Here is a 27,301-nt window from a genome sequence, read left to right as displayed (position 1 = left end):
CTCAGGGACCGATCTAACCACCATTCATAACTACAGCTACAATACCTACAGTATATGATGCTTATTCAATATTCAAATGAAAGATGCAAACAGAAATGCATGTTGTTCAGGTTTGTGATTTTCATACACACATTCTCTTTTAAGCAGCTTTAAAGTTAGAAAAACATGGTGTTTAACACATTTTTGTATCTCCCTGTTCCAAAATGTCTGAAATTATAAGATGCTTGTATTGTGCCTTTTAAAACATTGTTTTCTAATTTTGATACTTTTTTTATTTTTCAGACATATGTTTTCTTTTTATGCTTGTCTAATTTACTAGCTAAAATCCTGTGAATCTAGTTAACAAATAAATGTTGTTTGAATGCACCACGTGTTTGCAAACATTTGTTCATATTTTACCTTAACATCACTGCATCATAGCAACATAATCACCACTGCAATACATTATTTTTGTTTCCTGTCAGAATGTTTTAACTTTGACATTGAGTGTTTGGTACCTGTCAGTGTAAATTGTTGTTTATTGTTTTATGCTTTCCAACATGTCAGTATTGGTTAACCGTATATTTGATGACTCCATGAATGTACAATTTGTAAATATCAAATGTTTGGTGTCTTGAATACTTTAAAAAAGCACACACTTTGAGGTTGATAAAGAACAAATAAATAAGCTGATTCAGTGAAGTATAGTCACATAATGCCAGACTCCATTATCTATATTTGCAGAAATACAGCGTATTCAGTAAATACATAATTTCAAATACTGAATTCTGTGTAAGTTGATAATTTCTCCTGCTGATTTTTGTATAATCTTTGAGGAAATTGTTAACAATTGCTAATTCTGTTTTCACGGGATTTATTGACCATTTCGTTTTAAAATGCAACAATAAATAAAACTAATTTACAAACATACACTTGAAACATAATGTATTATCGAATTTGATACAAATGTTTTGCATGCAATGTGGGATTTTGAGGCCAAATTGCATTTCTTTTTTTGTGAAAGCAATCTCTTCACTTTGTTTTCTGTGTTGTGATGTGAGTTTAATGTAGCAGGGAAAATTAATGTAACCATCAATTTCGTTAAATTCAAAAATAATAATTGCCCTTTTAGCATGTCTTTCATTTAATTATGACACAGTAAATGCACACATAAAAGGTAAATCAATATGACAATATTGTATTTGACTTTATTGCTTTGTTTGATTTGGCTTGTCAAATCTTCCATCCTCGTGTTCTAACTTTACATATATTCAAACACAGGGCTCCATGTTTTCATGGCTGCCTCATTCTATTTCTCCAGAATTCATCTGGACATACTGTATATTAGTATCTTTGGAAACTGGTGTATCTCCACAAGAATATAAGATAAAAAAAAGGTCTGTACGTTTGAACAAAATTTTGCAGCGTGAGTTTGTCATGAGTGACTCATTGGTGGGTCAGTGAGGTTGAAGAGGTTAACCCTTTTAAGTAACTGTTTTCCCTGTGCGGCAATCAGAGAGGACAACAAACAAACCATCTCTTTATACAGTGCAGCTTGTTCTCTGTGTACATGACAATAAAGCCTTAAATCATAAATGCTTTTTGGCTGCTTCAGTCCCTCAAATGGAATCATTCTCTGTTTTAATGCGTCATTGTAGACTTATTTGGTATCTTTGGAAACTTTGCAAACTTGAGTAGATTTTGAAATAAAGTTCTGAACAATGCCTGAGTGCACAACGTACTGCGCATTTGTAATAATGAACCCTTCTGGGTTTGATGGGGTCAGAGAGGTTAACAGACAGAACATAGTGGAATGCTGCAGATGAACCCAGGTGCAGGAACCCACACTCCCAGTGTGTGTGTGTGTGTGTGTGTGTGTGTGTGTGTCTGAGGAACTACTGTTTGGCTGGCTGAGTGGAAGGAACTGCAGGGTCAATCCACGCCTCAGGCTTACCACAGGATCCATCTGACAGACTGGGCTAGCTTGCAGCTCTCTCTCCATACCTCAGAGATTAAAAGGTAAAAGCTTGAACCTCCACAGATGACAGGTTGTCATTGTGTGTTTGTCAGGTGTGTATGAGTGTGCGTGGCTTGCATGGATGTGGGCGGTTGGAGTTGGAGAGTTGCAGAGTTCAGATGGGCAGAAAGCCAGTTTTTTTGAAACAACCATCATAGTTTTACACAAGCAAATAAGGCTTACAAACCAGAAGTACAGCTGCCCAGAGAGGGGGGCTTTGTTTACTGGTTACTACTATCATGGAGGTTTGGAAGGCAGTTTGTAAATCTGAGCTCGCTGTTTAAATATGTGTCGAGATATGTCATGAAATTCAAGCTACTGTTTTCACCTCACCTGTTAAATCCGGCTCATACATATGCTGCAAATACAACGTTTTGTATCATTACGTTGAAGTTTTCTTTGTCATCGAACGTCTTGTAACCATGTAGGGAAGTTTTTTCACTTCAACATGTCTGATAGTCCATAGATAATAAATCAATCAATGAAAAGTGACAGCACAGCTTTTCAAAACATACTGTGAATTTGTGTTTCTCAGCAGCCGCTAGAGACCAAAACCAGAGCTAAAAGGAGAGTGATTATTGGACTTACATTCATCAGGTGGACACAAACACGACTTGAAAGAGGCAGATGTAAATGAACATGTTCAGCATAGCATGTTTCCAGCTCGTTCTGCTGCCCCCAAGTGGCCATAAAATCAACTACTGCAGCTTTAAGTTTTGAGGTTTTGTTGTGGATGTTATGTTTCGGTCACTGACTAGATACTGGCCCTGGTTGAGTACACACAGTGCAATGGTAGGCCTCCTCGATGGAAAAAGAAGATGACAACCAAAGAAACTGAAAGAGTCAGTAATAGTGCAAAAAAAAGTGATTTATTTTCTGCACAATGAAACTCACAAACATCACAAAAGATCTCAAAATGTGGGGGAGGAAAGGACCTTTAAATAAAGGTGTAATGTGTAGCATATAATCCCAACCACTGCAGCACCTCCATCTTTGGGAGTGCAGTTGGTAAATTAAGACCTGGGTCTGACTCTCCTTCTCAGTCCAGTAAATAGAAGCTTACAGTCTGCCAGCTCTGGAGGCTGTTTACATGGGGAAGTGGACCTGGATCTAACTAAGCCGCTTGTGCCGAAGTCTGAACAGGTGAAATCCTTTAAGACGGGCCCGATCATTGGGTGACAGTTCCCTGTCTGTCACCACTCTGGCTCAGGCGGTGGATGAGTGGAGTAAACAAACAGGAGTGAATGGGGTGTGAGAGATGAGTCATCAGTTCTGGGCTCGCTGTGCCTCTCTGTGCTGCTCTGCGTGCCTCAGTCTGCTGAACATCCGCTCCCCTGAAGGCCCTCGTCACCACAGGCATACTTCAGCAATTACCTTCTCGCCCACACGCTGTCAGTCACATGGGCCGTAATAACAGGCTGTCGCACTGTCTCACTGCAAACTCACTCGCCAGCACTCTCCAGCTCACACACACACACACACACACACACACACACACACACACACAGAATCTGCTATACACGTTGATATTAGGTTTGTTTTACATTTAACAGATTTTAGTCAGGCTGTGTCTTCATTAAACAGTTATTTTTTCTTTCCCCCCCATTTTTTGCAAAAATTCAAAAACAAATTGTTAGTTATTCAATTAATTATTAAAAGCTGCAATAATCAAAATGTTTATACAGACCGTGGATCAAATGACTACGTGTAATATGTCACGTGTAGTGAGGAACCCACAGAGAATTATCAGCAACTCTGCAGTTTCCTCAGCTCTGCAGAGCTTTGTAGCCTCTTTTAGGTAATTGTTTTTTCATCAACCTTGTTCCAATCCAGCAGGCAGCTGTTTTCAGTGAAAAGAAAAGCTATAAAGACCCACTGCACACTACCTGCCCAGCAGCAAAGACACAGTTGGCAACGAGCTGATGAACATAGTGGAGCATTCAGCAGATAAAAGGAGAGTAAATATTGGATTTGAATGCTAATGTTGCTCAATGTCTGCTAGATGTGTAAACAGGCGGTTTACAGCTTGTTGCACTGCCCTCAAGTGGCCAAAAAATTAGCGCAGCTTTAAGGCAGTGAGTTTGACAAAAAAAAAAAACAAACTCACTTTGTGTTGAGAATAAAGAGTCAAAGATACTGAACTTTAGTCTTCAAAGGTTCATCTGAACTGTGTGAAACACCTGCTTCAAAGGTGCATGGTCATCATAAAAACACATTACGAGGAACATTTAAATGGAGTAGGTATGAGGCAGGAAAAAAGTTTTAAAAAGGTAAAAAATGTATACAGTATATAAAACACAATCAATCATATACATCCACACAGATATCAGCCAATGGGACCAACTACACAGATGGGGTGGGCATATGGTCATGTGACATCAGGCCAATCATATTCCCAGACAAGGCAGAGAGGCAAAGGGAGCGTCCAATAAAAGACATTGTGGTGACGCAATATTTGGTAAATAAACAGGAGAAGTACTAGAACTAGGGGGCCTATTGAGACACCTTACTCCAGATACTCTTAATGAGCGGCATATAGAGAAATAGCAAGAAGAAGGAGCAACAAGATAATCCACAAAACCCCCCCACAAAGTCACATCAATTAAAGATATTTAATATAAAAACAAATTAATTGAGAAGTCCTCATTCATGCCCTCCGCAAATAAAAAAGTCCCATAAAAATAAATAAAATACATATAGTAAGAGCGCATTACTGAACATGGGAGCTCCATTGAGAGGAATGATCTAAGCACGACGTCTTGATGAATCATCTCTGTTTATCACAGAAGCAATTAAGCCCAGCCAAAGAGGTGGAAATGCCAATTTTCTCAGGAAAAAAGAGAGAAGCATTTTGTATTTCTCATTTCATTATCAATCGAGCGTGAAGGCTTGCAGTGTGAATGGGACCTGTTCATCATTAGCTTCCATTCAAGTTGCAAATGAACCTCCAGACCTGCAAACCTCAAACCAAACCGCCAGTAAATAAAGCCCTCTTGACATTTGACTGTTTATTTGTGCTTTTCCTAGACCTTTGCTTGTGGAAAAACTGTGAAGAAACGGGCTTGTTGTTTTGGTTTGAACTCCACAGCCTCCCTCCCACAGTCGATTTCGCCTGCTGCTGAAAAAGATGCTGTGGTGTAAAGAGCTTTAAAGGCCTCATTGGAGAACGTTAATGATATCATAGCATGAATATACAGCTTCAGAGGCTTTCCCACCCTGACTAAAGATCCAGTCGACACATGCTCTTGCACATACTGCTTATAAAATGTCACATTTTGTCAACATAAGCATGTCTAACAGAGAAACATTTGGCTGCACGAGGTGTAAGGAACTTGCTGATGCAGTGTGCAACAGGCATTCTCTCTTCTTTTATAGTGCTGCTCTCATCACTTCCCACTCATTCTCATCCTGAACCTGAGGGCATCTGGGAAGATGTTCGTCTTACCGTAACACACAGATGCCTCACCTCTTACTCATGCAGTGCTTTCAAACATGAGGCAGCAGCGCGCTGTCTGTTGTGGTCAGCTGTTCAATGTTCAACACATCACAGGCAGGTGTTCCATTGACCGGCGGTGATAAATACAGTAATACAACTCATCTGGAGGTGTTGTCTCACTGTCAGTGAGCTTGCTTTAGCAATGCATTCTTATACTCTTATCTACTTCTTCATTACAATCATTATTCAGCATATTTTAAGCCACAAACTTCATTCATACTTCACACGAGGCACCAAACATCTTTGAAATATCGTAATCCCAGTTTCATGCTTTTTTTTTTTTAAATATTGTCTGTATGGTGCTGAGGGTGGGTGGTGGTCACTCTCCACAGTGTGTGGAGTAGAAATTCAATTGCTGAGTGGTGCCTGGTGTCTTCCAGCAAGGCTGCACAGAAAGCTTTGACCTTTCTCACCCTGCTGCTGCTATCAAAGAGGGTCAATTCAGCTTCTCCTCTATGACTCACACAATCAAGCAACACAAGCAGACTGACTGATGCACCAAGGAGATAAAAAAAAGAAATGAATTCATAGAAAAATACATTTGATGAAGCGTTTTTTTGCATCAGAAAAGGAGCAGCTGCTCACACCCCCCCCCCTCGCCCTCATTAGTGCCCCTCTAAATAGACCCGTGGTGAAATTATGAATGGAGAATGACGGAGTTGAGTGCTGTTCCAAATAACACATTAATTCATGATCCCAATTAGCACACATACGCTGTTACTGTAGTTAAATTGCAATGTGTAATTACATAATGCATGAAGTAGAGTAAACAAAGAATTTGGCACTAGCATGTGAAGCTCCTCGCTCCTCTAACATGTTTGACTCTGCAGAGGAGACCTCGTCGAGTTCTTAAATAATTGCCTGCAGCCACTTTAAAGACCAACCAGGGGATTCATGCAGATTAATGGAATCCTAACTGGCACACGGCGCAATTTATAGACCAACATGCAAGATAGTATGACCCAAATTCTGTCCATTATTAAAAACTGCAACATCTCTCTCTGCCACTGCTAGCCTATTTATGTCATCCAGTTTCCATGACTACCATGCCATAGATAAAATCCAAAGCACACGCAGGTTTTCAGGTGCAAAATCAACTTTTTCCGAGCAAAGCGGGTGACATTACTGCCTTACATTCATTAAAGCACTTGAACAAAGGCAGATGAGTATGTTGTTAAGCATTATCTCCTAATTTGCATGAATAGTAAAAACAGGAAAACACACTGTGTTTAAAAGGTTTAAAAAAGGGAGAGAGCATCAGTCCGCTACCATGGTGACATGATACCTTTTGTTAGGATGCCTTACCAAATGGTTGCAAGTTAGGCTCCAGCGTTGCTGAAGTGCCTCTCAGGAAACACACTAAATAAGGTTTTGGTGCTGCTGCACCAAAGTTGGGTATCGAACCTCAAAATGAGTATCGAAAACTGTCATAAAAGTGACCTAGAATGCTTTGTCAGATTGGTAATCTTGTTTACTTATTCTTTGATCAGATGGCTCCTTATTCCATATTTAGATTTTAATTCATTCAGACCAAAGCTCCGTGCGTTTAAACAACATTTAAACTGGCTTCCGTACAGAAACTATTGAAGCAGCCTCCAACACACACACTAAACCAGATTCTGGTGCTGCTGCTTTTTTGGTGACAAAATGTCTTCGTAGCATAGAAGGAGAATAGAAAACTGTCAAGTGTCGGAAACGTCAAATGTGTAATCTTATTTACCTATTCTTGTATAATTCCAGATGTAATTCAAAATGTATTGCAGACTATATTATATTTAGTCCAAAGCTTCTTGTGTAAGACAACATTTAACATTTGAGAACGTTGGCATCTGAAAGTGGCCTCTGACCTAAACTCAGGGATTGTTTCAGCAGTAGTATAGAACAATGTGAAGAATTAACCACCTGCTTACTAGCAGACAAACATTTAATTAAAGAAGCAAGTCCTCAGTAGTCTTACAACTGTGACATTGGGGTTTCATCCGTCCTTGTGAAAATAAAAGCTTACATACTCGAATCATCACAAATGGACAGTAGCCTTCGTTCCTCGGTCTCACACACACACACACACACACACACACACACACACACACACACACACACACACCCATCGCCCTTGATTTCCTACCAGCCCACAGTGGGCCAAACACTGCATGTCCTTCTGAGAACAAAAGAGCACAGGACAAAGCTGGCAACAACACGCTGTCTTCCTTATTTCCACCAGTTCAGTGAGGGCGAGCAGGAGCACACACACACACACACACACACACACACACACACACACACACACACACACACACACAATACCTGGCTGGAGAAGGAAGATGACATCATTTCTCCACAATGAAATGACTCATTGTTCCCCATTTAGCTGTCAACTTCAAACACAGACAGTAACAAAACAGAAGCCTTTGTCAGCAGAATGCTGAGATAATTTCAACCTGAAATGTAAACCAGAAGCTTTGGGCTCTTTTACTGCCAATAGAAAAATGGGTCATACTCAGGGTCCTCACTATCAAAGGCCAGACACGGCTTATGTAACTGAATCTATTTCTATATTAGATAAATCAGCTCAATTCAAAAGAGCGGCTGTTCACACAATCAATAAAGAAGGTCAGGCTGGGCCTCGCAGCATGACATAATAAGGATTCACTTTGATTCCGGCCATCGATACGCTGGAGATGTATGGTTCTTTGTCTGGGAAAAACAGCTCCACAACTCTGAGTTCAGGAAAAAGACTGGATGTTTAGCACCACCTGCTGGCAGAATGGGGACACTGTGGCAGGGTTCAGGTAGTTTTTACACCAGTGGTTCCAACCCTTTTCCCTATTTTACCATTTTACCACCCAAATAAAAAGGGGAAAAAGTAGCTTACTTCTTTTGAAATATCTTTATGTATATTCATTATATTCATTGCATAAAAAAAGCAATAACAGCACAGAACAATTAACTGTACAATTAACCTAAATAGTGAAGGTGATACCTGCAGGAAGTTTGTATAAAATTCTGAACAGACTATTTCCTGTGGATATTGCAAGGTGTCAGACGATTTTTCCTTATATTTTTAGGAACATAATTCTATGTTTCTATGTAATATATAATATATTGTAATATACGGTGTATGCCGCACTTTTCTGTCCTATTTTATTATTCACATAATTATTTGACTGTCTGTTGCTGTCGTTGTCATGTAGTTGGGTGAGCAAACTAGTTTCCCATCTATCTAATCTAATTGATTATAAAAACTGTCGCTACATTCTCTGCCCATACTCAAACCGATTAATCAACTAATTGTCGCAGCACTATTCCACCCCAAAACCATTTTATTTTATGGAGCTGGCTTTGTGCACTGGGGCATTGTCAGGTTGATAAAACTCGTTGCTAATGTTAGAAACATGTCAAATTTGTCACATTCAAGGTGGAGTCTTGAAATACAGTATCCTCTTTGGTGAGACACAGTCTACCACGCTGCTCACCTTATAGCCAGTCAAGTGAATTTAGCATTTATTATGTTGAACATCCCAAAGTGAAAAATAAATAAGAAGTTTTTGTGTTGGGGTTTTTGTTACACACCCTGAACTGAACAACTGAGATATCTCCATGGCAACTGAGCAAACTCCACCCACTGAGGAAAACTGTAGGATGCAGTTGAAAGCTTCAGAAAAGGGTAGTAAGTGGACCATGAGTGAAGTTTTTTTTTTTTGTCCCTAAAACTGTTTTAAAAGAGAGTAAAAGAGTTTGAGTACAATCTCAACTGAAGAGTCCACTCCAGCGCCATCATGAGATTTGTTTTATAGTGAAATGTGTAAAGAATGACGCAATGGATTGCCATGAAACGTGGTAGATATCCAAGGTGCCCACAGGATGAATTCTAATGACTGAGAGATCCACTGATCAGTTAAGCTTTTAAGTGAAAAGTCTCAACAGATATTGGATGGGTAGTCATGACGATTGATATAGACGTTCATGTCCCCCTCATGCTGGATCCCCTGACCTTTCATCTGGCATCATCATCACCGCATTTATCTAATCATCACATGGGGTTCTTATACTTGACACTTAAATAATTCACATGGCTTTATAGAAAATTGAAATAAAAAAAGTGACAAAAGGATACTGTACATGCGGCAAACACAAAAATTCAGGCGTGAAAAAGTGCATCTTTTCACCATTCAGTTTATTTCATAATGCCTTGCTCACTGTCATATTCTGTACCCTCAATTCCCAATAACTTAGGAAACACTTCATCAACAGTGTGTGTGTGTGTGTGTGGCAGAAGATTTTTTTTAGTGAACAGAAAACTCATGAGGAGAACCGGTGAGGATTCGCTCCTGTACAGTAACAGATTTAAAAGTAAGACTCGTCAAGTCTCGCACTTTTAAAAACAGAATTGCTTCAATGAGAAATAAAATTTGTACATGACCAGACAAAACAAAAAGTGATTGTGCAAATACTTGAGGGACATGAGACCAAGAAAAAAAAAAAGAAAAAAAAAAGATCACATCCAATCCTTCTTTTAGAGTACATGGTATCGCTTGGATGTAAAGCTGGTGGGAAACATTTACATTATCAGCTTACTGACGTATATCCTTCTCACTCCCCTCCGGAAAGAATTTCATTCAATGTCCATTACATTAGAAATATATATATATATTTTTTTTAGCTTTTATCCCCACTAAATGTCACGTAAAACAAGCACTTAAAATGCAGGCAACTTCTAAGGCAACATGTGAACTAAAAACAAACTAGATACTGTATAGGGAGCTATTGGCTCCTCTATTTTGTCCGCAAGGGCATTCCCAGACCAGATAAAATATGTCCTAATGCGAAAAAATGACACAAGAGCTATCATATAAAGTGAACTACTGAATAGAAAAGACAAAAACATCTACACGCAAAAACAATACTGAAGTCAAAATAAAAAGGGAATCCACAGCTCCCTGTATTTGCTCTGGAAGCTAGTTGTGTTTTTTTAAGAGCATGAGGAGCAGATCATTACTGCTGCATCCAGGTTTACACAAAACCCCCGAGCTATTCCTTTTTCTGTGATACATCCCTCTCTGAACTGAACACATCAAACACCTTGAGGAAGTAACCAGGTATGGTGGTCTGTGGAAGGGCTCATGCTCACGATAAGAAAAAGTAGAAGTTAGAGATAAATATGTTGATTTAAGGGGGGTGTGTTTTGCATAACAGGGATTCCACGCGCGCACCGTAGAACAGGTTTCACACATCCTCATTGCTCTCAAAATTCTGCATATTAAAATCACACTTCTTGCTGAAAAAAGCCTTTTGTCTTGGTTTTCACATTCTGGAGGACGGGTGTGGCTGTCAGAAGTGGACACAACGGCAACCCAGAGGCCCTGAGAGCAAACATATAGACACACACACGACCCACACACTCGTCAGCCCGCCATCACACTCAAGAGGACACTACGCTGCTGAATACAAGGTCCATCACGGAGAGCACAGCAGCAGGGCCTTGGGGGGGGGGTGGGGGGGTCAGGATCGGTGCAGTGATTGTTTGGTCTGCTGGTCACAGAATACACTGTGAGGATGTGCAAATGTATGTACAGAGGACGTCATCTTCCTGGACAGAAGTAAGGGTCTACGATGCAACATGCAGGAAACAGTAGAGTGCAGGTCTCTTTACAAAGCTGGACTGGGACCAGTGTGTGTGTGTGTGTGTGTGTGTGCAGAGCATGAGACTGGGTAGTGTTATAGTGCAGGGGTGAGGAAGGGGTGGGTAGGGAGGGGATGGTAGCAGTTCATATGTCTCTTGTCTCATCACGATGTGCCCTGTCTCTTCTGTTGCTGGACCCGGATCAGCTCCAGCTGTTTTTTGCACTTCTGGTAGTATGTGGACAGACTCTTGTTCTCCTCCAGCAGCTTTTTGTGCTCCTGCACCAGACGGGACGTGTTCTGCTGGTCCTTCTCATCTTGGTCCAGTTCAGCGATGAGCTCTTTTCTGCACAGAAGGGATAAGAAGCAGTATTAACCCTCTGAGCCAAAGTCGGATTTGATTTGTTTACACTCAAATTACAGACTTGTGGCATTCCCATTAGGACTGTCACTTTTTCAAAAAAGGAAATTCATACTAACATGTGATTGGACTTAATTTGAAACAATCTCAATAGGCCATACAACTAGTATGTACTAAGGCCAGTGAGTTAGCTATGGGCTCTACCTGAGCCCTGCTTTAAAGCATTAAGTTGAACAGAATTAAATAAAAACTACATTTTTGCAGAATCTGCACCACAGATGTACAGACGACAATCAGCTGAATTACTTTTAATATTAAAGAAAATGTCTAAACATGACTATAGGCCAAGACATGAAGTTAGAACGAGCATTGACATTTACATTTTTCAACCTGCATTTGAGTTAAGCAGTGTATTTGCTTCCTCCATGTTCTGTAAAAATGAGATGAGCTCTTTAGTCAAACACAGTTGGTCCAACGTGCTCGTCTTCTGCAGCTTAGGATGGCGGTTGCCTTGGATGTGTCTGCTAAATTCAGTCATTGCCTTAAAGGTGGCTTTCTGCACACTCACATCGCTACATTAAAATGCCTTTATGATGTGAAGTCGCCTTAATAGGGCCCTGTTTATTCTGCTGGCCTTGTGGCATAATACGAAACATTTCTCTTGGTTGCAGTGTACAAACCCTTTCTAAGCACAAAATGACCTCATCAGATGAAAACTGGCTGCTTTGTGCAGCTACACTTACTTTCTCTGGATCAGCAGGGCGATCTCTGTTTGCACTTTCAGGTATTCTTGGGCCATCTTGCAGTGCTGCTCAAACACAGCCATGGACTCTTTGGAGTTGGGACAAGGAGCGAGAGGCTGAAAATAAAAACGCATGTTGCCGTTAACTGACTACAGAATATATTTATATCAGCAGTAAGTATAGTCTGAGCAGATAATGCACCAAACATCTCGCTGATGCCGCCAATGTGTACTTATTCAAATTCATCTTTGAGAGGGGAGCTGCAACACCACCAAAACATAGTTAAAACTGATTCAATGCATGTGACATTTAAATGGAACAACAAACGAGCTGTATGTAGCGTTGTTAGCTGGAGGCGGGTTGGATGGTGTACCTGCAGCTGGTGATCCAGGGTGAGATAAGCCATGGGAATGGAGTTGTCTGAGCCGTTGGTGTCTGAGAAAAGAGGAGAAAGGGAGTGCAAGGGCTGTTTGTTTTTCCTATGACTGCAGAGGAACAGTGTTGTCCACCACAGGTCTTTCTTCAGAAACAACCTCCTGTCCGCCTCCTCAGCTTGGATCACTGTGTAATCACTGATTAACACTACAGCGCAGCCTGACAGATTCACAACATCTGGCCACAATGACACTGACGCCGTTACAGCCACTGTTTCAATCAGTCAGCTGAGGTGTAAAATTCAACCTTCACTTGTTTCTCTTTACCATGACATTGAAGACATGGAGCTTTTCTGCAACTAAATGTTGCCGGTGAGAGTTGTGCTTGTTAGCGTGATGCTAGCTGTGTAGTAAACCCCCTAACGTAGTGTTAAGATACTGTTGTCATAGAAACAAAACAGTCATGCAGCGTTCTTTCTCCCACCACACAATGGCTTCATCCCAGCGCTCCCAGCGCTTTTCTGCCAGAGAAAAACGCTATGTGGACACAGGCCCTAAGTAAATGTATTGGTCTACTAAAACAGAACTAATTTTAAAGTCATTCAATACTGCCCTCGACAGCTTTCCTTTACACCTCGTCTGTACACATTTTTGCAGTGTTGTTCTGTCGTCCGTCTCACACAACGCTTACATTCTTAGTGTCTTTTTAGGCATCAGTTTTCTTTCGACTTCTTTCGATGTGTAGCTACACTGATTAAGTACTGGGCTGTAAGTGGAGTCAAAAACTTAAAATATATTAAATATTTAAATACTTTTATTATTATTTTTGGTGCAATTGTGATATGTTCTCATTCATTGTGTTGTGGTACCTGACTCTAATGGAAAAGTTGTCACGAGTACCTGTGGGGTCATCTGGGGAGAAGTAACCTCGGCTGCTCGTCTTATCAGGTGGCATCATCCTCACACTGGGACTGGAGGACCGGCTGCTGCTCCTGCTCCCCTGCAGGAGGGCAAAACACTGTCAATCATCCGGGAAGCCAGTCGCCAGCTTCTGAATGTTCCAACAGCAAAATGTGATCCAGACCACAACAAAAAGAAAAAGAATGCAGCAAAGCCAATCCGCTCATCATGCACATTTGGAGGCATGTGCCAAATGAAGCATACTGAAGAAAATTCAATTTTCTTTAGCAGTGTGATTTGTGATTTCGTCAGCTTGCAATTATCACTTAATAACCAGAAGGTAAAACCGAACACCTCCAACGTTGGCGTTTGTTTGCGGTTCTATTATTATTGAAGAAGGAGGAAAGAGAAGACTTTGGAAATAACTTGTGAAGTTAGTAGCTTGCACGTTTGATGGACAGCTGTAGGGCAAAGATTAATCCAGTGTTACCAAAATACAATGTTTAAGAGTGTCTCTGTAGATCCTGACATGGGAATAGAATCAGAATGGTAACAAACACAATCCCATGATCAATGGCAGTGTCACACCACCAGGAGTCTGGAGGGCAGGTTGATCCCACAGGCATCGCAGCACAATTGATCTTCTTTAGCAACAGTGGTTTGGTACAAAGTCTTCATGGTGAACTTTAAATGAACTTCTGACTGCAGAGGGCTGTGGGTTTACTACCAAACGAATGGAGACAAATGTTTGGGAAAGCAGGAGAAATGCTCCAAACCAAGCAGCTTATTTGAAGCCTGTGTGTGTTTGAGGGAGGGGGGCACCGGGCTGCTCCTACACTGATGTCTTCATCTTCTTGGACCCGACATATCAAACACATGTCATATTCTATGACAGTTTCTCCTAAAGGACTTCTCTCTTGACAAAGACTGCATCAAATGCTTTTGAAAGACCGCATCAGTCAAACATCCGCAAAACTTCACAGGAGGAAAGGAATAATGAAAGTGGAGTTGGAATAACAATAAGATAAATTGTTGTAAAACTGATTATCTGTGTACAGAAAACATTCGCTAGCCACTGAAGCCATCCCTTTCCATTAATGAAAAGAAACAAAGGCTTTCGAGATATATCAGAAATGCTCCTTTTGTCTCTCTTGGCTCTGAGTGGGTGGGCTTAGCGTCTAAACTGACTGATGTTGATATGCTTTTTGAGCTGTTCAATGTGCTACAGCTGATTAGCTTATAACCGTAAAACAAATTAGTCCAAGACACATACATTCTTGTAGACACCTTAACTATATTTCCTATATATAAGTGTGTTTACATTCTCTCATTCACTCTGTGATACGAGGGACTGAGGGCTGTACTCTGAAAAACTGGAATTACATCCAAGTAAAAGTTATTTCATCTTCTTTCAATAGTGAATAGGAGATTACTGTTGTGTTTTCATTTTTTCCTTCATATTGATAGTGAGCGTAATTGTAGATTCGCCATTCTTTAACAATCTCCACCGGCATCAGAAACTTGTAGGAGAAAACACAAGCAGCCCAAGCTTACCAATCAGTTTTTGTGGTCCACATATTGTAGCTACATCCTCAACCCTCATCCCCCTACACCCAAGGCACCATCTACAACGTACCTATGGTGGCTACGTACAGTACTTAGCTATGCAAATACAGTAAAGTGTCACTGTATTCTCATTGGTAAATTCACTGGCAGACAGGGCACACCATAATGAAGGGTACAGGTTTTTCCTAACAATAGAGCACAGGATGTGTAATTCAGAGAGCAGGTCGTATGCTGTCTAAGTAATCTAAGTAAGAGCTTAAATGTACCACCAGCTACATCGGCCAATTTCAACTCCCTGTCCCAACAGTGACTCTAATTATCAATGAAATAAACTCCAGACTGCGTCTTACCTGGCTGGACTCCGTGCCGATACCTGGCAGATCCTGCACAGACCGACGTCTCTGAGGGTCGCATGTGGCTGTGGGACAAGATGGACAGAGAATAGAAAGAATGAAACCCAGAGTTTTGTGGATAGTGGTGATGGGAGATTGGTGCCTGTGTTTGCTTGAGGGATATCCAGACCCACAGAGCCACACAGGGACAGCTGCACGGATTTAACATGTCCAGTCGACATGTGCTGTGGCATGGCTGGAACGTGACCACAGTCGCTTTAAAAGCACCCAGCGCCACAAAAAACACACACAGATATCACTGCAGACTCAACCTATCCACAAGAACAGCTGAGTGTATTTATGTGATGGCTTGGTACTGACTGGCTGCTTTGGCTTAGGGGCAGGTGGGAACCCATGGGAACTCATTCATCTGCTGCCTGGATTAACACCATGTTAAGAGGTCTCACCTGTAGAGTAACTGCAGTCAAAAGGTATTACCTGCTCTATCTGCTTTAATTTGGGGTACTAACTAACCCCACCCATCTTAAAAAAACTCACTTGACCGTTAGCTCGTGGGTAGCTAGCAGAGCTATATCTTAGTAGGAGGTGAAGATTTCAGCTGACAAAAACTTTGTTTATGTGGTTGATGTCTAATTTATTCATTCAACACTTATCCTCCTCCTCCTTATAATACAGGTAAGGGAGCTGTGCCCTGAGGTGAACATGTGTCTGCATCTCCATCTCTCTCCACAGCTCCGTATCGTGTATTCACTAAGCCATACCTACTTTTGAGCAGTTAAATCAAACATGCCCACATGTTCAGTTTCATTCGGAAATACGTTGCATCACTACTAGCATTAAAGACGCTCTAACTTCTGTTTCACTACTGTAACTAAACTGGCTCTAATGGCTGATTTAAGTTCATTATTGATATGTTGCACTCATCTAAATGGACAATTTTTTATTTTACTTCATATTTGAGGAAATGCAAATAAATAAACAACTAATCCAAAGAAAACACCATATATTTGAGTCTGTAATAACGATGGCGCACTACTGACATATTGACTTTTTTATGGTCCATATGCCTATGTTTTTATATGTTGTTTACATTTTTCAAAATAAAAGACAAGCTGTATTGAAAATGTATTATACCATAACCCCATATCTGAGACACATACCGAACTGTACATTTTTGTACACCGTTACTCCCCTACCAGGGATTTATGTGCTGGGGAAAAGCCCTGTCCAGGTGTGTACATGCAATGATAAGTGCCCTACCTTTAATAACGTGCTCCGGCTGACTCCCTTAGTCACTGGATTAAATTAGCCACTCATTCAACGCGTCTCACGCAGCTCCAAAATAGAAGCCTTTTCTGACATCCAGAGCTGTCCCCATTCCTTTCATCCGTATCTCTGCTTGTAATAATAGCCCTGACCCTCAATGTGAGAGAAATTAATCAAAATGACTTTTTTGAAAGTTAATGGATGAAAAGAGAGGTAGAGAGGGAGGAAAATGAGGAATGCTTTCTCTATGTCCTCTATGCATGAAAGGCAAGGACGAGCTCGAATGCAGAGAACTGGTGCACTGATTCACTACTGCTACCCATGATCTGCTGCAGCCAAGCCAGAGAGAGGACAGAGAGGACAGGGCCATGAGTTAGGAAGCTTATCTCATCTGTGTCACCTGATCTGATGCAATATACGGATTGGGTTTCCAGAAGTCAGCTAAAGATTTGTTGCTATTGACACAAGTGATAGAGGGACTCATCATCATCTGAGGAAACTTAATTAGTTGGAAGTAGATTTGGGGTGTAAAGGTGGCACCAGATGAGAATATTAACTCATGTTCTGCTTCTGCCAACTAAAAATCACAGAGAGACATAAGGCAACTCTTATGTGTGTTACTCCAAAACCAGCTCAATTAAATCTGTTTTATTTTTTTACAAGACTTGCAGCAAATTTAATATGAATGAACATTCTGTGGTTGGTATCATATGGAGTGACACACAGAAGAGGGCCATGTAAGAGCACAGCAACCCACGGGCTAAGCCAAGCCAGCTCCACCCGGTCACCAGGAAGCCCGGTGGTCCAGTGATACCTGTGACGACGATCTTGGGGACATCCAGAATGGTGCCGAACGACGCCGTTTTACGGTGGCCTCGTTTATACTGGGAGCTTGCTGCGAAAACACACACACACATACAGCTGCGAACACAACGAACATGCAGACTAAGACAGACTGGGGTCCCACAGCTGGACTGGAGATATGGGCCACATACATGCAGAGCATACAGTGTACGTGCAAGAGCGGCATGCACCCCGTCCATTGCAGACGCTGTGGAGTGGTACTGCGTTGACTGCCGGCAGCCACCACACTACTTTTCCGAGCACAAACAACAGCAGACATTCAGCTCCAATGCTGTTTGGATAAAAAGTTCAACAAGGCAATGTAAAGCCTCTTTCACACATAGTACCCAGTAAATTACTGGGATCACCTTTCAGGCACCGCTAGTGATTTTCACTATTCACACATGCAGCTACATTCAGGGACATTTCAATCTTGCGCTTTTGCACAAATGCTATGGCAATGCTGGAATAGATGGGCCAGAGACAGTCCAGCAGATGGCGGTATGCTAACCGAACAAAACAGAAGAAGAAGATGGGGCAAGGCCGGATGTATGGGGCAGAAGACGCTCTTATTATTTTCAGGAACATGGCGGGTGAGGAGCTGTAATGTAATACAGCGTGTATACAAAACAATACAAAATGTGTTTCCCTGAATATCGATCGATAGACTGCATGTGTGAAAGGGGCTTAACTCTATTCATTAAAGTAACATTAAAGTCTAAAAACATAGAGCAACAACAAAAAACCCTGACATACACTCTGTGCTCAAATCAAAACTATGCGGGAAGCTCCTGAGGTTTGATGGTGAATCGGCTGCTTTCTGTCAGAGCTTTCAAAGGAGGGGAGATGGTTGACAGCTGGGTCCGACGGGCCTCAGTGTTCAGGGGCATATGGATGTCTTTATATGAGGAATCGATCTTCACCTTTAAGTGATGAAAGCACACGAAAAAAAGAACCTGACTTGGGCGTCAGGAGAGGAGCTTCTTGTGGGCTTGGAAAGGCCTCATTCCAACAAGACTCGCCTCGACAACAACACTGCATGCCTTTCCTGTGCAACTTTTCTTTTTTAAAAGTCAAAAGGTGTTGTTTTGTGCTGTGTAATGTCTGGCATTACCTGAAGGGGTAAATGGCATCTTGGGCTCCAGCTCCGACAGGTCAGCACTCATTCTTTTGCTATCAGATGATGCCAGGCACTGTGTTCGTGAAGGCAGACTCTCAACACTGCCCCCCCTGGACAGAGGCAGAGTCCTCAATGGGTCTCCCTGAAGGAACAAAAGAAAACTTTCACTATAGAAGTTTTTCTTGATAGTAGTTTTTTTTCATCTATATCCATTAATACAGAAAAAATATCAATGGTTTTGATCAAAAAGGAGAAGAATGAAGAATTGGTTTACCTTTGGCTTGAAATGAGGAGCAAACTGAGGCGTTATCTTGATGGTGTCGTTGCTCCCTTGAGAATCACTGTGCTCCATGTTTGCGTCACTTTTGTTGCTTGTGCTAGTGCCAGTGTAGTCCACATATGAACCTGTTGCTCCCCACAGGACAGGAGAGAGGTTTTAATAAGTTTCATACTTTCTGGTGTCTTTCATCCAAGATTTTACATTATTTTTGGGGCATTTTCTGCTTGTATTTGATGAAAACTTGAAAAGAAATACTGAAAATGATTCAAAATACTTCAAAAGCTTTAAACAGACATATGTAGGTCTCTACATAATTTTCCTACACATTGATTCTCCAACCTGCAAGTTGCTCTTTAACATTAAATTCCTGTACTGATGCATCCCAAGTTTACTTGGATTACTCTTGTACCTGTACTAGTTGCAGAGTTGCTCTGTCCGTCATCTGAATATTGGTATGGATATTGCAGGGGTTCATCATATCCTGGGAAGTACTGAAAAAAGAAAAAAAAAAGAAGGACGTGTAAGTGACATTGGATTTAACAAAAATAGCTTCAATTAGGATTTTCTGTCCTAAAGATAGAGTCCTTGATTGACCTGGAAGTAACCTCAAACCCACATCTTTCTTCCCAAGCTCACTGTGTATGAAAAAGTGGGGTTGATTACAATATAATAACTAATAATAACTTCAATTCAGATAAAACGAAAAAGGTGCTATGTTTGATCACCCCATTTTCATCAATAGGGTAGGCTAAATAACAGAAACACCTCTGTGTAAGGAAATACAGTTCAACAGCACCACAAACTACATCCTCCAAAGTGACCATGAAGTTGAATCAACACCTCTCTAAAACAGTTTAAAGGTCCCATATTGTAAAAAGTTAGATTTCCATGTCTTGTCTGATTACAAAGCAGCTCTAGGTGCTGTATAAATACTGTGAAAGTATCAAAACGCTCAGTCCACAGAGAAATGCACACAGCCTGTATTCAGTTTGTCTAAAACGGCTTGTTTCAGACAGAGGGTGAACTGAGCGGCTGGATAAAGGGCCAGTAGAAGATAAATAAGGGCTTTTTTCAACTGTGAAACATGCAAAGCTACTCTAGTGGAATCCCAGAATAAAAATATAGAGCTGAAATGTGCATAAAATGGGACCTTTAAACAAAAACTGAACATTAGGACCTAACCCTAACCAATGATGGTAAGATTTATTACAGGACTGTTGTATTAGACTGCATTAGTTAATAGCTAATAAACTGGCAAGCATATACCGTATGTAGCATTAAAACTTTACCTATGGCATTATTTTCCTGGCTCTGTTTTCATAAGGACAAATTCACATTACATTCTGCTCTCAGTGTATTTGGTCAGGTTTATTGATTAATTCAGTTTAATGACAGCCTCATAGAGAGGGTAAGCAGCGTGTGATTATACCTTCATTAGATGAGTCATGATCTTCACTATCTCCTCCATGGAAGGCCGCTGGGAGGGGTCTTTAGACCAGCAGCGAGTCATCAGACTCTCAATGGGCTTGGGCAAATTTTTGATTAAAGGAGGTCTTGTGCCTGAATGTAAGTATAAAAAAAAAAGAAAAAAGAAAAAAAAAAAGAAGAAAAAAGTGATTGCTGCCGTCAAAGGAACAAATAACTTTTGGCATCACACCAGACAAGCAAAGAAATATTGCAAAATTATGCTAAATCCTCTGCCTCCAGATTCAGTGGTAAAAAATATTAGACTTGTCCCCAGGTATTATTAGTGTCCCATTAGTATTCTCCTCCATACATCTCTGTATGAGGATTAACTGCAGGGAGCGCTGCACGGGTATATATGCCTTTTAGCTGCTCTCTTCTGCCAGGCTCTTTACTTTCAGTCTCCCAGCAGGCCTAGCAGGGCAGGCCCGTCTGAGGAGTCACAATGGCAGACAGCTGGCCATGGCCTTTGCATCCCCCAACTCCTAACCCCCCCCCCACACCACACCACTCCACCTCCATACACACACACAGTCAGTGACTCACCGTTGTGCACAGCCCACATAATGCGAAAAGCTGGTCCTCCAATTTCATCAAAGGGCTTCCTGCGAGTGATCACCTCCCAGAGAATGATCCCCCAGCTGAACACATCACACTTCTCGCTGTAATTGCTGCCTGCGAGTACAGAAGAACGCATAGCAACACTTAGGTTCTTTTCAAACAGGGGGGGGGGGGGAGGCTCTGTTTGACATCGCTGACTGACTGATAAAGGTAATTCTCTGTGGCACATTTGAGATGAGAGTGAGGACGTGCCTGGGAAAGCACAGCAGCTTTTATCTCATCTCCGCTTTCAGGGGGGACAAGGATGAAAATAAGGGAGCAATTTTTTACCAAGGAACAGCTCCTGTGTTGCTTAATTACTTGGCCTATTATTGCAGAATTAAAGTGCACATCACACACCTATTCTAAAGTTGCTGCGCTGTGGTGTTTTGATAGCATTTCACACTGATGCAAATTAGTTGTAAAGAGTTCACCGAGAGGGCAAGAGCGAGTTGTTTAATTGCACTGGAGTCTTGTAACTTGCCTCCAAAAACAAGATAATGACTGTGGCTTGATTCATCTTTCCTCCTGACCCCTTTGCCAAGAACATGTCTCATCGTGTAGAAATACATTAGGCTCCTGGCTGAATGTGAACACAAATTCTACACTGTCGTCTCCCAAGGGAAATAAAGCCACCAGCATCACTCCATTCATCTTCTCACTATGCTTTGGGGGGGGGGGGGGGGGGGCTACCATCAATAAAGCAGGGGGTACAGTAAGGCTGCTGATGATGAATCAAGAATTAATGCCTGCATGCTGGGAGCGCTAAGCTGCCATTAAGGTGAAAGGTGACAAAACAAAGTTGGGTGCCAGAAAGAGCACATATGAATGGGTGAGCTGGTTCATTGAACTGTGGAGATTCTGAAAGCATTTATAGATATCAAACAGTAACTGGATACATATGAACACTTTACTTAAAAAAACAACTGACAGGGCAGGTATCCAACGCTCTTCAACTACTTGGAATGCCACTCATACTTGCCTTCAAATACCTCTGGGGCCATCCATGCTGCACTTCCCTTGTTGTTGGTCATGTGGGTCTGAATGTCGCATGCTGTTCCAAAGTCACATATCTTCAACACAGTGCCGCCTGCTACTAGAAGCAGACTGAAACAAAGAAAGCAAGACATAAACCCCAATAGAAGCTGGTATTGCTTTGAACAATAAAATAAATAACTTCCAACCCCTGGGAACCACTGAGATAACAGACTGATATGTGTTAGAAATGTAAGTGATATTACAGACACAAAAGGCGACAAGCTATATTCTAATGTGAATACCCATCAAATGGTATCTTAATAGTGTTATCTATGTACTTCAATTTGCACAATCTCATCACAGGAAATGGAAGTGCAGAAGTATTCGTATTCTGTTCCTGAGATATTGCGATAATGAGAATGGGACGGACTTGAGGTCACAATGACTTTGACCACCAAATTCGAATCACTTCATCTTTGTGTCCAAGTGGACGTCTGTGCCAAATTTGAAGAAATTCCCACAAGACCTTCCTGAGATATCGCATTCACTAGAATGGGGCAGACAGAGGAGTAATATAGTGTTATGATTTTGCATAAAAAAATACAACAAAAAAAAAGTAGTCTTGCTAAACTGATCTCATACTAAAACATGGGAACGGTGGTTGCTCCAGTTTTGATGTCTTTAACAAAAAGAGCTTAAGAGAGAAGTTCAAAACTTGCCTACTTTAACACCTCTGCACACCTACCACACCTGTTGAGACACAATAACTCTGCATTCAAGGATCTTCCATAACAACACATGAGAAACTACACATTTTTGATCGTGTGGCTTGCAATACTGTGTCAAAAACACTTCTGGCTCAACCTGGTCCAATATCAGCTGGACATGAACTAAATCAAACAAATTTGACGGAAACCACAAGGCACTGTGTTGGCACAGTGAAACAGGAGACAAGAGTGTGAGGTGAGGAGGAGCATACTTGGGTGGTTTGAGGTCCCTGTGAATGAGAGCCTTTGGTTTCATGCCATGGAGATAGGCCACACCCTGGGAACACTGTAAACACCAGCTCATGGCATGGGAAGCAGTGTAATAGGGGAGGGGTTCAGCACCATGCAGCACTGTGGACAAGAGAGCACAGTCACAACCACCACCACAGACAATAAACTTCCAGAGGATCACACATAGAGTCCTACCACACAGGGCTCACTACCTTTTCCTTGTAGTTTCTCTAACAAGTTTGTTTTTGCACTTGTGCAAAAAATAGTTTTTCTGCGTGCTTCACATCCATCCTGGGGGAAACACTGACTAACAGCAATCACAACTTAACTGAATGACATCAAAGTTATGGTGCCATAGCGTAGCTCCCAGGAGTAACTAGAGATTCAGTTACTTCGGAGGAGAGGTACTTGTGAAATGTGAAGCACCACAGGGAGTCCCTTATTGTGGGATGCACATCCTAGAAAAACTAAGCCTTGCCAATCTGAACCACTTGGGAATGAAAGCTGTTCCAACCACTGATGTGTTGGGGAAACAGATACAAGGCCTATTCACAGTATGAAACACTCATGCATACATTAATTGCCTGCAATGATTCTTGAGAAGACTTAAAATCATGTACAAACATGTAACAACATTTAAATGGTTAATTCCAGTTTATTACCACTTGGGCCTAATTTGTGTAGTTTTGGCCATCCTTTCAATCAGTTATGATCACATGATCCTCAACACAGTACTTGCTGAGATCTGGGACAACAGCAACATTGCTAAGAACACCTCACTCCAGTCTTCATTCAGACAAAATCAGGTGTTGTGGCGATTAGCATGGAATTTTGCAGCGGCATGGAAGCTCTGGAGCTCCAATGTCGGGTTGCGTTTCTCCAAAAGTTTAATCTGTTTCAACTTTTCACCACAGCACCCCCTGCGGTCCCTTCCACCGCAGCCTAAACTGGCTACCCACATTCAAATGAATGGGTGGAATGGCGTTTTTGCTGCAATGTCTGATTTGGTCTGAATGCAGCCTTAGCTACACTACACTGGCTCCCTATATCTTTTAGAATTGATTTTTAAGTCCTTCTACTTGTATACAAAGCTCTCAATGGCTTAGGACCAGCCTACATCATAGACTCCCTGTTTTATGTTCCTTCACAAGCCCTTAGATCCTCTCGAAACCCCACAAAAAAGAAAATTGGAGATGCATTAGAGAGGCATGCGCACCACTTAAAAACACATCTCTTTAACCAAGCCTTTCCTTAGCATCACTTCTTACAATGTATGTGCTTCATGTGGAGTCCCACATGCTGTTTTAAGATTACCTTTTATGCCTTTAAATGTCTTTTTTTTATCAGTTGATCCTTTAAATGGCATGCTTTCTCTGCAAAGCTATGGACTTTATCTTTACCTACTTTCTTTTAAATTTAATCTGTTTCCTGTTTTTATTCCTGTTTAAATGTAGAGCACTTTACGCTGCTTGTTTTGTATGAAAGGTGCTCTACAAATAAAGCTTATTATTATTACCTTATTATTATAACATCAAAGTCCATTGTGGCAAAAAACAGCAGTCAGACGATCAGACATGTTTATCAGCTTATCCGGATTATCTAAAACCACTTTATTTGGAGGTAAATGACCTGTAATGTCGATAATAATTCCTCACTATGCAACTATGTATGGCAGGTCAAAGTTACAGAAGGAAGTCTGTTAGCTGTGGTGGACGTTTACTATGAACTGTTTGAGTATTCATTTTACTGACTTCTTTTGACAAAAGGTTTAACTAACCTGGGTGTTGCTTAAAACCTGCTGATTGTCGGACAGCTCGTCACCTCATTCCTTTTTAGCGATGCTGCCACATTCTCAGATCTCAACAATTGACTTTGAAAATGCAATAGTATTATTACTGATAGTAATGATGGTCAAAACAAGACCCAAATTCCAGTAAACAGAATCATCCTTTCCTGGAAACAGTAAAGTGCCAACTATATTTTAAGAACTGTAAGTAATACATTCTATTGTTTTGTGTTAAGTGCGGTCCGTATATGTGGTCCATATCGATTTAGTCAGACTTATCTTTCACAAGTGTATCCCCTAATCATCGAGCATAAGGTAAAAGTCTTGAGGTCATATTTACAAGTTCTATAATGCAGAATTTTGCCGAAACACTGGCACATATTTATCTTTAATGAGGCATATAGTATAGTATTACTGCTAATTGTTGTTTGTCACACCTCATTTTTTCGCACAAGGCTGTACTGCATGTCACTGTGATAAGACAAGTAAGGAATTGGACAAGTGACCGAGCATGCAAACAGTGGGAGGGTCAACTGAACAGGGCTGCTTCTCATGTCTGTGCACGGCTGTGTTCATTTCACTGCTCGCAAAGTGGAAATACACACTGTCGGCAATACAGTGTTGCTCTCTAGTACAACATGTAGACTCACCATTGTACAATGACCCGCCTTCAGCGTATTCCATCACAAGGCAGACCTGAGCGGGAAAAATACAAGCATACAAGACTATGTTGAGACACACCATTACTGGTGAGTTGGATCATCAATGTGGCGGTGTAGTTAAGACAGCATTGCTTTCCTAGATAACTTACCGGACTATGGCAAGAGCCATACAACTTCACAATGTTGGGGTGATTCACTCGTGAAAGCTGCCGGAGCTGGAGACAAAGCGCAAACATGCATGCTGTTGAACACCTTGAATACACAAATATTTATAATCTGTCATTACAAGTACTCTGCCCTGCCACTACTGATGCCACTGATGAATTGAAACGAATGAAACTATGACATTAGATCTTGACTCTTGTCAAGACAATTGCAGCAATACCTCAACAATAAAGGCTTTCCTCTCTGATTCACTCTCAATGGTCTTGATTGCAACATCTTTGCCTTTCCATTTGGCTTTGCAAACAACCCCGAAAGCTCCTCTCCCCACCACCTGAAAACGGACAGTTAACAAGAAAGTTACTACTACTTCTGCACGTTCATGTAGCTAGAGCATTAATTGGACATAGACCACAAAAACAAACACCACCTACCTCCTCAACTTCAATATCCTCATAGTTGATTTCTTCAAACGGATATCCAGGAGGTGTTTCAAGTATATCGGCAGATGGTAACGTTAGAGACATTACTAGCTAACGTCAGCTAGTAACTTACTGAGAAGAGAGCAAATTGCAGACACAAAGACCAGAATATTAACGTCTAAGTTGCACAGTAAAATTGAACACAAGGATGCGCAGACTTGCTTCAAGGCATTTATCATGATGGCATTCATTGTTGAACTAACGTATGGTTAGCCAGAGACATGGCTAAGTAACTTAATAAATACGTTAGCTACGCGGTTAATTACACATTCTGTCGCGGGTTGTCAAACAAGATACAACAGCTTAACGTTAGCCATCTGTCAGCTAACGTTAGTAACGTTATGATGCAGTCAACCAACTGGCTAACCGCGTAGCATAACTAGCAGAGCTAACTGTAGCTGCCCTAGAAAAACTGTCACTGAAATTTAAGAGCAAAGTTAGCTTTGGCACACGTAAAGCTAAGTTATATGTTTATAGCATCACTGGTACACCGGTGCTGATCACAGTTTAACATCACCATACACAATTGCAAGTAAAAACAAGCTACTCAAGGCCTACAGTATGTTAGCTAGCCAGCTTACGTTAGCTGGATGGCCTGGTTGCTAACGCTAGCTACCGGGGCTTATTAGCTTCAACAATCCAACCCTTTACAGTTGACTTGTCACCAGTGCCGGCTCTCTGGACATGGGGATAGTTCCTACTATTCATGTGCGGAAAACCGAGGAGTAGCGTCCATTTTTAAAAATAGTCTTTCTCTATCCACTTGACAGCCAGACATAACTTTTTTCACAACTCGTCTAGCTGGCTTGCTAGGAGTGTATTTTTATTCTTCGCAGGAGCAGCTCCATCAGGAAGTGTGTGCGCACTGCAATTCTGTCCCCTGTACACCAGACAGGAGCTCTCAGTCCAACCTTTCAAAAAAGGAAAAGGCTCCCTTGAATGTGTTGTATCTGTGTGAGGTGGAGCTCATTTGAACTGCCTTAGACTATCATTTGTTTTGTATGAAAACCTTTAATCTGAAATATAATTAGTAATATTATAGCTGTCAGTAAAACGTAGTCACGTAAAAAGCACAATATTTCCCCATGAAAAGTGGAGATGAAGTTTAACGTTAAAGTAACAAATTGAAATATTCAAGTAAAGTAAGTACTTCAAAACTGCGCTCAAGTAGGCTAGCCTGTATTTAATTAAATGGATTTAGTTATAGGCTATGCCACTGTAATCCAACAACAGTGCATTCTTAATTCATGGT

General features: G+C 41.2%; 1 protein-coding gene across 4 annotated transcripts; it reads right to left on the bottom strand.

Annotated features, from left to right (window-relative positions):
- Nucleotides 1-9,649: 9,649 nt before the first annotated feature.
- Nucleotides 9,650-26,791, bottom strand: map3k7 (mitogen-activated protein kinase kinase kinase 7). 4 transcript variants are annotated; one of them, XM_070926374.1, is made up of 18 exons: nucleotides 26,631-26,791; nucleotides 26,002-26,121; nucleotides 25,791-25,901; nucleotides 25,555-25,620; nucleotides 25,394-25,439; nucleotides 22,939-23,077; nucleotides 21,960-22,088; nucleotides 20,928-21,052; nucleotides 20,347-20,477; nucleotides 19,327-19,408; nucleotides 18,912-19,048; nucleotides 18,632-18,779; nucleotides 17,489-17,569; nucleotides 15,406-15,473; nucleotides 13,490-13,589; nucleotides 12,589-12,650; nucleotides 12,216-12,331; nucleotides 9,650-11,457 (listed from the first exon to the last, which is right to left on the bottom strand). In XM_070926374.1, exons 2-18 carry the CDS (start codon nucleotides 26,092-26,094, stop codon nucleotides 11,277-11,279), a joined length of 1,815 nt encoding a protein of 604 aa, XP_070782475.1. In that variant the 5' UTR covers nucleotides 26,095-26,121; nucleotides 26,631-26,791; the 3' UTR covers nucleotides 9,650-11,276. The 4 variants fall into 4 exon arrangements, with proteins under 4 accessions (XP_070782475.1, XP_070782474.1, XP_070782472.1 ...); XM_070926373.1 differs by having other exon boundaries at nucleotides 18,912-19,042; XM_070926371.1 differs by lacking the exon at nucleotides 17,489-17,569 and having other exon boundaries at nucleotides 18,912-19,042.
- Nucleotides 26,792-27,301: the final 510 nt, after the last annotated feature.

Source organism: Enoplosus armatus, chromosome 19 (assembly GCF_043641665.1).
Source record: "Enoplosus armatus isolate fEnoArm2 chromosome 19, fEnoArm2.hap1, whole genome shotgun sequence".
Lineage (NCBI taxonomy): Eukaryota > Metazoa > Chordata > Actinopteri > Centrarchiformes > Enoplosidae > Enoplosus > Enoplosus armatus.
Note: the sequence above shows the minus strand (reverse complement) of the source record. Positions and strands in the feature narration are given on the sequence as shown.